This window comes from Diadema antillarum, unplaced genomic scaffold (genome assembly GCF_040938485.1).
Source record: "Diadema antillarum isolate AM-2024a unplaced genomic scaffold, OU_Dant_1.0 seq00001474_RagTag, whole genome shotgun sequence".
Taxonomy (NCBI): domain Eukaryota; kingdom Metazoa; phylum Echinodermata; class Echinoidea; order Diadematoida; family Diadematidae; genus Diadema; species Diadema antillarum.
The window spans coordinates 387562-398985 of NW_027272213.1; the positions used below are offsets into that span (position 1 = coordinate 387562).

An 11424-nucleotide genomic window follows, 5' to 3' on the forward strand; every position below is an offset into this window, starting at 1 on the left:
TAGATATTTTATCTAATGCAAACACAATCAATGCAAAAATCTCCACTTCCTGCCATTAATATAATTAATATCATGCTTTTTGCGCACATTCTGAGTAGATATTATTAGTTTTCACTAGGAAAGTCAAAACGGTGCACGATCAACTTTAATCATTATCTTAACTTATGATGACATTCAATTTGTTAAACGCTGTAAAAAAGGCAAGAACTTGCAGCACTCTGTGTCTCCGATGGAAAATGCAGCCATATTTACTAAAAGGCCATTTATTCTGTCGATCGAGAAGAGGATCGAACTTCAAGGTACTTTTAATGTTTGAACTGGTAGACTATCTCTCCATCCTCGCTGTAACTGTTGACTAAGTAGCCGCACCAATTCCTTGTTCTCTGTCTTATCGGCCACATTGTCATTTTGATCGGGGTCCGAATCATTCATGTACAGCTCTCTGGCTTCAACGTCGCTCCAATCCCCCTCGAACGTGTTGGGATCAAACTTGACCCACTCGGTGAAGTGGTAATCGGCTGTCCTCATGGAGTAACCCATAATGGTGATATTTTTCAGTTTCGGTAGATCAGTTTGTTCGCATGGCGTCACTCCGGGCCGCGGGTACTGACTGTAAGTGGCGTTCTTCCATCGCCTGTACGTCGGCGGCAGGCTCACCCTGTTGTTCGTGACGAGAGACCCTTGGCTTAGCAATGGCGCGAAGCTGTAACCTTCCGTGCACAGTGAGAGGTTGAATGGTTTCGGTGGGCAAAGAGGTGGAACTGTCAGACCCGCCAATTCAGACAGAGCGGGAAAAATGTCTACCATTTCTACAAACTGCTCTACTATCATCCCGTCTTTGACGCTTTTCTCTCTATCTTTATTTGATTTTGTCACCGATTCCGCCAGCAGGGGGTTTCTCTGCGGGAATTTCTTCAGCCTTGACGATGTATTTCCTGCGGTAACGCCAGGCACGTGTACGATAAGGGGGACCCGAGTTGACAATTCGTAGTTGGAATATTTGCTCCATTCGGCGTGTTCACCCAGCTGCCAACCTAAGGAAACAGGACAAAGAAGGAACCATCTTTTAAACTTGTAAAAATTGATAAAATAACACAACACGGATTTTGTAGGACTAAGGCCTTGTCTATCTCTGTCTAATAAAGCAATTAAATTGAATGATATTATTCGGGGAAATATCTTTACAAAGGTAATTGAGTATACATTCTCTCAAGGTTACACTGGAATGGAATTTCACTGCGTCACAATGTTTGCACCTTCTTTCATTAAACGGCCTCATGACTGTAAATTTTGAAGCTTTGCCTTTGCTGTCATAATGTTACGATAGGGAACATTGTTTTGTGATATAAGATTTGAATTTGCAAAAGAAAAGTGAAGCTTCGTGACATAGCAAGTACAACTTATGCATTGAGAATTTTTTTTTTATACATGTTATGTATTTTCCTTTCACTCTTCAGAATGAAATCTGATTTGATTTTTAAATCATAAGTTGCCATACGTGGCCATAAGGGGGAGCAATGAGTGCTTGTAAGTAGGAAATTAATAGTGAAATGCCCATGGGCAAAAACCGCTGGTGCTAGGGAACTCTAACAGGGACCTAAATGATGGACAGACTGCGATCTTATCCACTTGGACACAGCAGCTCCTGCATTGAGACGTGGTGTGTCTTCGAGAGGACTCACCATGGTCTCCAACGAATACAATGATGGTGTCATTCGCAAAGCCAGATTGTTCGAGAGCGTCCAGCAGTCCTCCAATCAGGAAGTCCGTGTAAGACGTAGCCGCGTAATAACCCTGTCGCAGTGCAGTCTGTATTGGGGAAACATAATTTTCAATACGTGGGGGCAATTTAGTCTAGCCAAATTGCACAACTGCAGAAATTATACTGATTATTGGACGCTAAAAAGTTAGATACTATCTAACATTAATGGTATCTCGCTGACTGAGTTCATGATAACAACAGAGATGACGATGATGATAACGATGGCAATTACCTTTCGCAAATTATCCGCAATTAAGATTTGTGAAAAGTACATGATTATGTCTTCTTTTGTGCTTCCGTCTTTTTTGTTTTCTACTTCCAGTCATATTGCAACTATGATATTCCTGCATGTGCGTATTGAATACACCTTTTGAAAATATGTATACATATTTTTTCGCACATGTTTTGTCTCTTTTGAATCTCTTGTACTACAAAGTTCTGGGTCTAAAATTATTCTGTGCTATAAAATATACCACGGTAGGAAATTATCATTATCATGACAGAAGGAATATATCGTCATTATTTTGTTGTTTTAAAATTACGACACCATGCAAGACAAACATCAGATCAAACCCGCGCTTACATGAAGATCGATTGGAATAGTGCCGTAGGGGAAGCTAAGATTCAGTGCGGCTATGTCGTCTCGGAGTCGAATCCTGGAAAAGTCCTCGTATGCTACCTCTGGTTGAGACGGTGACCGCTGCGGATTTGTTGCTATGGCAATGGAGTCGATTGGATACAGTGACTTGAACTCCTCCGGGTACTTCCAGGGGATGTGTGGCTTGTGGATACCCACTGCCAAGAAAAATGGCGGCTTCATGATACTTTGGTGGAGTTTTGAGTCATCTGACTCTCCAGAGCGTCCTCTGTGACTTCTCAAACGGTGATCATGGAGAGTGTTGGCCGGGTGGCGTCTGGCGAACGAGAGGTTCTTCAGGATCCTCACCGCTTCCTCAACAGACTGGATGTCGGGCAGAGTCTTCTCTGGCATCTTCGAGACGTCGACTGGACACATCACGTTATTGTGAAGCGTGCCATCTTCATTTGGACACACCTAGAAGGACAACATCAATTTCAGAGTATGATCGTGCAAACAGTAACAAGAGTTTTGTCTGTTTAGTTTAAAACAAGACCCACTATCTTCTTGTTCTCTACGAGGTTGCAAGGCTTAAATCTGTTTATCGACAAATAACGATATTGATTAGTCTTCGAATTTCGCTATAAGCTAGCTAGTTCTCCTTCCCCCCTCTCCCCAGCATCCCCAATCTGTTTACTTAATACAAACGTGCGTGGTTCATTTCACGTTGTGGTTGACGTGCTAACAAGGGAACTCTGGAGAGGGTTAATGGATATCTTGATCTGATTTTGTACAGCCGCCAATGATAGGCCATTTTTCGGAATTTGTGCATCCACACACGCACAAACACACACACACACACACACACACACACACACACACACACCCAAAACAACAACAACAAAACAACAACAAAAAGAGCTACAGGAGACATAACAAAAGATTTTAGGATAATGAAACCCAAATATACACCTGGATTGAGTGACTGTAACAGCCATGAAATTATATATATTATGTGGAACACATCATACGTTTGAGGAAAATCGGACGTAAAAGTAGTTGTGCATGAATCTTTGAAGTTTCGGTGCAGCCGTCGCTGAATGAGAAGACTACTGCAGTTCGTGACGTCATTCATGGAAAACTTCCTCAAAATTTCATTCTTTTACGAAAAGTACAAATTCCCTCTACTTGCTAAGTACTGATATATGTTAAAGGTTTAATGGGAACATTATTCCTCCTGCGTTCAGGAGGAAGTAAGTCAAGCAATCTTTCATTTATATCAGAAAAGTGATGTTTAATTCACTTCATAATTATTTTCTTTGTATCGGTTTCCATATGATGGCTCAAAGTTTAGTAGTCTTCTCACTCAGCGATGGCAGCACAGGAACTTTAAAAATTCATAACGTTTCAACGGATTGTCAGATTGGCCAATGTGTTCTACTGATTGTTGCATCCCCTCAGTGCACATTATTGCATATCTGCATGGGTTTCAGTCTCCTTTACGTGACTGTAAGATCGACTTGAACTGGACAATACTGGAGCATTTACTATGCTAATCTAGATCCTTCCTCAGAGCAATGATTCAGTAGATGTATTTCGAAACTTTTCCAAAAAAACCAAACAAACAGTTTATCTTAATTTCTTTATGCAAAGAGTAGTGTATTCTGAAGTTTGCACTTACTTTTGCACCTGAGTATTTAATAGTGGATGGGTGAAAGGCGGGAACAGACCAGCTATATGGGAAATCATCGCTTTTGTTACTCGTTTTTCCTGAAAATAGTTGAACAAAAAGGTATAAAAACAAATGCGAAAAAAAGCGTTAGTTGCAAAAAACCAGACTCGTGTGTACAAAACATTTCCAATAGAAAACCAGGATCTTATAGGTCAATTCTGACGTATATACCAAAAATACTGGAGATAATTGATTCAATATCAATCTAAAAATGTGAGATAGATCAGTGCGGTGCGATATCAGCTCTAGAAACTAACAACGTTTTGCTCCCTCAATACGTTAAAAGAAACCAAAACCCAAAGAGAAATATGGATTGAGAGGAAGCAGCAACATTAGTAGAACACATTACTTTCACTGATGTGTTCTACTAATGTTGCTGCTTTCACTCAATCCACATTGCCCTGTGGGTGTTAGTTTCCTTTAACCTTCTGTGTGCCATATGTATTTCATGTCAATAATTTTATATGTGAAATTTGTGCATATATTTGACTCACTTGCACAGAAAGGTTTAACTCAGTCCATAATAGAGACTCTGAAGTTCACGTGCAGTATGATTTGTGTCGGAACAATCAGGTTCCCATGAGGTCATGTCACGAGTTCACGGTGACTTTCTAGTGTTCTGTTGTCCCAGTCTCATTACATGGGAGAGATTACGTATTACAGGGAAATCTATCACATAATCCCAGAACGATCATGGACACTCCCTATTCTGCAAATGTTGCGATCGACTTCATCTCTTCTAACCGAGTGGAACAAATATCGAGAGGAAGAGTGGGCGACGGTACCTGTGGATGCGCTAATATTTCTAGCAATGACACTTGCAGTACTGAGTAAATCTATATCTAAAGGGCAACATTTGGAATTGTAAAATCCGCGCTATGAATATGTTCAGAATATATCGCAATAATACCCCCACCCTAAAAAAATGAAACAAAAAAAAACTCAATAGGCCTATAGGGTATGCATATATAATGCTTGTTCCCGCTCTTTGAAAGCACCCCTATTCCGGGCTGCCAACGTTTCTAAATCCCTTTCGCAGGCTTTTCCTGTCTTGGAGACATTAAACCCGGAACGCTGCTCATCATAGATCAATGCCCCCCCCCCCCTTCATACTTCAGGTGCAGCTCTCGATCATTCAAACCCCCTCTCTCAAGATATTAATAGGCCTATGCAACCCCATCCCCACCTCATCTCACATGTGAGGTTTGACGAGAAGTAATTTGTGCATAATTATTATTGCATTTTTTCTTGTCTTAAAGGAGACCTCCGGATGATTTTCAGATTTTTACGTTTGAACAACTATAAATTAGTTATGCTGAAGACAGAGTTTCAGAATTTGTGATAACTGGGATGAAGAATAAGAATATTTTCAAAATTTAGAACAAATTGCAATGAACAAGGACGATGACATGGCAGAGTCACCATACAAAATTGAATGCATGAGTTGGGTCTAAAGGAACCAGACCAAAAGAAGAAGGCATGCATAGATTATACACAGGTGAACTCGCAAGCAAGCAGTATTGTAATGGAATTACACTGCTACATTTCTGAAATATGTGAACCTCCTATGTCATCATCCTTGTTCAGTGTAATGTGTTTAAGGTTTTTCAAACTATTGTTTCTCTGCTCAAGAACCACAATAAATTCCACAAATTACATGGAGTTGTCGATTTATGTACTACATGATGTGAAATTATGAAAATCGTCTGGAATGTCCCTTTAAGCGAAATCTGAGGGTGAAGAGTCTATACACTGTTTTTAAAAAATACAATATTCGGGTTAGTTTTCGTCATGCCAACAGGCATGCAGTTCCTCCGACCCTGGTGCCTGGAGCATAAACACATAAAGAGACGCCAGGACATTGCTTCACCTTCGCCTAACCAAATTACTCTCGTCTCTGAATTACATGAAAAAAAAAGGAAGACTGAAGAGATCACGGCTTCCTGGGGATAAATGGTGTCAGATTGTAGGCCCATAATATTGTTGACTTCGCTTGACAGAACCATACTGCTTTGGATAGTCCTTCAAAGCTTCAAAGCTTCCTCTGCTTTATAGGTCCATGGAAACCACTTGCGTCGCGAGAATTAAATGTATTCCAGCGTAACTGGTATACCGGTAATCATTAGCAAGAAAAAAAACCCAGAAAGAACTAGAAATGTCGCTTTGGCGACTGGTATGCCTCCGCCATAATGCATGATTTTCCCAATAGGTCTAGATAGTACATGTGGACAATGTGTGATTACATTTTCACAAAATTGGCAAAATATTGAAATAACAAATTTGTCACAAATGTGTTGAATGTTCACCTTTCTTGACCTAGGTTTAATTGGATGAATAGGAGAGCATGTATCTAGGGATTTAAGGACTTTAACTTGACTTTGACCCATTCATACATTTAGGCATTGAGTAATTTTCAAGGTACAGGTGTGGAGAGTTGGTGTGAATTTCTGAATTGAATAGTAAATTGTTACCATTTTCATCTGGCCTTGACCCTAAAATTCATAAGATAATCACTTTCAGGTAGAACATGCATAATATGTACTAAGTTTCAAGATAACTTGAGCCACTTCCGAGATATGGAGGAAAAAGTTAGTTCAGCACTTTCGCTTGATCTTTGACCTTTTGACCTTTTAGGCAAAAAAAGAAGAAAAAAAACTTTCCACAGAATTTCTATTAGGTTACACATGCATACACCAAGTGTAAAAAAATAATAATAACCCTGCTGGCATTGCATAAATATGAGGGAAATAGTAAAATTTTGAAGTGTTGCACTTGACCTTTGACCCCTGACCTTTGACCCCATGAACACTACATTCTCTAGATAATCAATTCCAGTCAGTACATGTATATACTATGTTCCATGAAGATACCTTGAACAATTTTCCAAGGTACGGAAAAAAAAAGAAGTATTAATATTTTTACTTGACCTTTTGACCTTTGACCTTTGACCTCATGACCCAAACTTTCACCAGAGAATCTTAATTGGGTAATACATGTATACACTAAGTTTCAAGAAAATATCTTCAGGCATTCAATAGATATGGTGGAAATAGTGAAATTTTATGTATTTGACCTGACCTTTTGACCTTTAACCTTTGACCTCATGACCCAAACCTTCACCAGAGAATCTTAATTGGGTAATACATGTATACACTAAGTTTCAAGAAAATATCTTCAGGCATTCAATAGATATGGTGGAAATACAAGTAGTGAAATTTTATGCATTTGACCCTGACCTTTTGACCTTTGACCACATGACCCAAACTTTCACCAGAGAATCTTAATTGGGTAATACATGTATACACTAAGTTTCAAGAAAATATCTTCAGGCATTCAATAGATATGGTGGAAATAGTGAAATTTTATGTATTTGACCCTGACCTTTTGACCTTTGACCTTTGACCTCATGACCCAAACTTTCACCAGAGAATTTTAATTGGGTAATACATGTATACACTAAGTTTCAAGAAAATATCTTCAGGCATTCAATAGATATGGTGGAAATAGTGAAATTTTATGTATTTGACCTTGACCTTTTGACCTTTGACCTTGAGCATGTGCACCCAAAAGTTGATAGGCACAACTTCACCCCCTAATACACATACATACCAAGTTTCATTAGGATACCTCAACAGGTTTTGATAGTTACCTTGTCCACAAAATTCATTACGGACGGACGGAAAGACGGACGGAAAGACGGACGGACGGACGGACGGACAACCCGACAACATAATGCCTCCGGCACCACTTCGTGGCGGAGGCATAAAAACATGTGATGGTGTATAAATAAATATTGATGCACCTGGATGAAAGACCTTGCCAACGGAAGCCGTGAAATATCCGTTGTCTTTGAAATGCTGCGGGAGTGTGGTATAATTCCCTGCATGTGTTCGCCAGTAGGACCCAAAGTCATACAGCCTGGTGGTGTCTGGACGTCGACTCGTCAGGAAAGAGACCCGGCTCGGGGCGCACACCGCTTGCTTGCAGGGAAAAATAATCAAGCAAAGAAATATAGAATGAAGAGTGACACTGACATACACATGAGGGACACAGTACTCTGTAATTTGATCATTGTTTAGTAGCTCCATGATTTGATGCAACACAAACACAATGGTGTATTTTTGCGATCAAAGCCGAGAAATTGTAAATTGATTACTAAAACCCATGATTTTGATCTACTTGTTTAGCTTTGCTAGTATACGTTTCGTTTGAGAACTCGTAGGCCCTGCTCATCAAAATAATCGGAAAAAAATCTTTAAAAAATCATCCGATCATTAAATTAAAGTATGAATGATTAATTTCTTGCTAAGTATTTATTGTAGAAAACTGGTCAGTTACAATTCATACTGAAAAACAAAAAAGCACAAAATTTAAAAACAAAGAAATACATAACACAATCCAAAACGATATAATTTCTAAAAAGGCGACAATAAGATCTAGGGATTAATTTGCATTATCAATTGATTAATCAAAATTAGAAATTGATAATTTCTACAATTTCTAAGACACTATCTTGCAGACTACAATATATACGGGTGTCGTGTTTGCCAAATTTTGTCGCAGATCGCGCCCCTGATTGCTGCGATGGGGTGGGGGAGGGGGGAATCAGCCCCCTCCCCCATTATGGCATACAGCCAAAAAAAGTCCAATTTGATTAGGGTTAAATTAATATTGTCATAATTAGTACATGTACCGACCAGCTGACAAATTCTAAGAGATCCGAAATCCATCAGTTTCTGAAGACTCGATTTCGCTGAAGCCTTGCACAACTTCATTATCATAATATAATACTCAATTCATCAAGTGAATCAGATTTTGGCGTAAAACTAGTTGACTTTCTTTCTTCGTACGCACATTGGAAATGACATTGTTCAAAAGCTGACACACCCTTGATCAATGGAAGTGGAAAACAAACAGAGAAACAAACAAATATACAAACAAGCACGTGAATGATGAGTAGCAAGCAAAGACGCGACAATCAAGCTATACCTGAGCCATTGCGTTGGTGAAAAGTGCCGACTGCCCAGCGAGCTGGTCGATGTTTGGCGAGATGATTGGACCTCCATAGCAACCAAGAGATGGGCGGAGATCATCGACCACGATGAAGAGAACGTTGAGTTTTTCACCTTCCGATGAACAAAACAAAGAAGTAGATGATGGTGATGATGTTGATGATGATGATAATAATAATAATAATGATAATGATAATGATAATAATAATGATAATAACTAATAATAATAATTAATAATAATGATGATAATAATGATAATAATAATAATAATTATTATTATAATAATCAAAAGAATAACAACAACAATAACAACTGATAACGTTTTGTGATGCTAATAATAATGTATCAAGTTTTTATCGAAAAGGGATATACGCCATATTCGTTGATGCGATATAAATGTCATCCCTCCACTTATATACCGGGTGTCCCAAAAAAAGCGGAACGGTGGATTTTCAGTACCTTGCGTTCTAAAAGTGATACATTTTTTGACATTAATAGAAAGAACATCTTCCGCAGAAGACCATGATACCAAAATCATTAAATTTGGTTTAGCACTTTTTATTCTACGCCAATTTTTGTAAATGCAGTCATTTTCAATTTTTTGCAACTTATGAGATAATAATTTGGGTGCGACACGCGTTCCATACGGTGAATTGTGTAAGCTCGTTGATCCATGTCAACAAAAGATAACGCTTTCATATTGGGAGCGCGCGCACACACACACACACACACACAGACACACACACACGGGTTTCCCAATGTGAAAGCTGTATCTTTCGTTGACACGGATCACCGAGCTTACACAATATTCACCGTATGGATCGCGTAGTGCACTTTAATTATTATCTCATAAGTCGCAAAAATCCGGCGAAATTTGGCAATTACTGCATTTTCAGAAATTGGCGTAGAATAAAAAGTACTGAACCAAATTTGATGATTTTGGTATCATAGTCTTCTGCGGAAGATGCTCTTTCTAATGATGTCAAAAGATATATAACTTTTAGACCGCAAGATACTGAATATCCACCGTTCCCCTTTTTTTGGGACACCCGGTATAGTCGATGTCGCGGCATCATGTTGTATTTACATAGGTCCATGCCCGGGATGCCTCTGTTAATCATGGTGTGGTTGTAGATCCATGGTTATTCCCCACCTTCCTGCACTGTGCGCTCAGTGCATACAGACAGAGAACGTACTAGACAGATACAATTACGGCTGAGGTTTCGCTTGCAAGAGTGTATAGCACGCAGCCTGCAAAATGTCAGCTGGCCTACAATGATACGTGTTGATGTCATATTATATACAAAGTTTATCACGCTCCTAAAATGGGACGAGCATTTAGGAGATTACGTCTCTACTAGTCACTTTGATCAAGCCTATATACTCCATGCATAATGGAATCACACACAATAATCTGATAAGATCGAACGGTGACGTTTTCCTGAGGAAGCTAACTAAATTGGTTGTCGCGAGCCTGATTTTGGGTCGATAAAATACAATTTTACCATTATACGGTAGGAAGACATTGGTGAGAGAGGGCCTTACTCTTGTGAGTATGCGGGTTAGGCCTATAATATACCCTTTAAACATTCAACGATATATTTCATATATCCATCAGTATTATATGGTAATATTTTCAAGACAGAGAATTCTATGTCCATGTAGACACCATTAAGAATATGTTGCTAGATCGATCTGAAGGCCTATATTCCACACTCTTGGCTTTGGAGATGATTCCATGGAAGACCCTATTATACTCCTGAGTATACACCTATGACATTGTTTAGCTATACGTACCGTTCAATTCCGTGATGAGAAGCTGGGAAAAAATCAACATTAGCGAAACGAAGAGTCCCTGCTTTCGCATGTTTGCACACTCTACAGCTCGTGGATTTCATGCGAAGAAGACAGATGAGTCGCAGAGCCTATAATAATGGCGCAGACGAGCGCCGTCTCAGCTTTCCAGTGCCTTCTGTGTCCTATCAAGGGTTTGTGAACTAATCCAGGTATTCGTCTTTCCTAATATATGCACTCAAGCGTCAGAAAAATTGGATCGGGACATCAGGTGGATATGGACCAACATTATTACTTTCCTCCACTCGCTGTACAGCGTCAACGGACAGTATAATACGAATCCGCAAATATAGGCCTCTTCTCGAGGCCTTGAGGGCACCGCTTTAGGTCAAAGGTTGAAGTCAAGTGAAAATGCTAGAATTTCACTTTTATAATAATTACATATCTCGGAATGGCTCAAGGTATCTTCTTGATGTAATATTTTAGTGTTTTGGCGTTGTATTGAGATCATAATTATTCTGTCGTAATTATGCGCAACTATAGCAAT

At 39.3% G+C, this 11424-nt stretch overlaps 1 protein-coding gene across 1 annotated transcript; it reads right to left on the reverse strand.

Annotated features, from left to right (window-relative positions):
- Window positions 1-294: 294 nt before the first annotated feature.
- LOC139709837 (iduronate 2-sulfatase-like) lies at window positions 295-10951 on the reverse strand. Its single transcript, XM_071621797.1, has 7 exons — window positions 10881-10951; window positions 9061-9197; window positions 7874-8051; window positions 4021-4109; window positions 2346-2816; window positions 1683-1809; window positions 295-1034 (listed from the first exon to the last, which is right to left on the reverse strand). The coding sequence occupies exons 1-7, from the start codon at window positions 10948-10950 to the stop codon at window positions 295-297; spliced, it is 1812 nt and encodes a 603-aa protein (XP_071477898.1). The 5' UTR covers window position 10951.
- Between the last annotated feature and the right edge of the window lie 473 nt (window positions 10952-11424).

Excerpts from the sequence above, each read along its gene's own strand:
- LOC139709837 (XM_071621797.1), bottom strand. The coding sequence starts at position 10,950 with ATGCGAAAGCAGGGACTCTTCGTTTCGCTAATGTTGATTTTTTCCCAG. Across the intron at positions 8,052-9,060 it reads TCACCAACGCAATGGCTCAG|CAAGCGGTGTGCGCCCCGAG; the intron begins GTATAGCTTGAT and ends TTTCCCTGCAAG. Across the intron at positions 4,110-7,873 it reads TGGCAAGGTCTTTCATCCAG|GAAAAACGAGTAACAAAAGC; the intron begins GTGCATCAATAT and ends AACTATTTTCAG.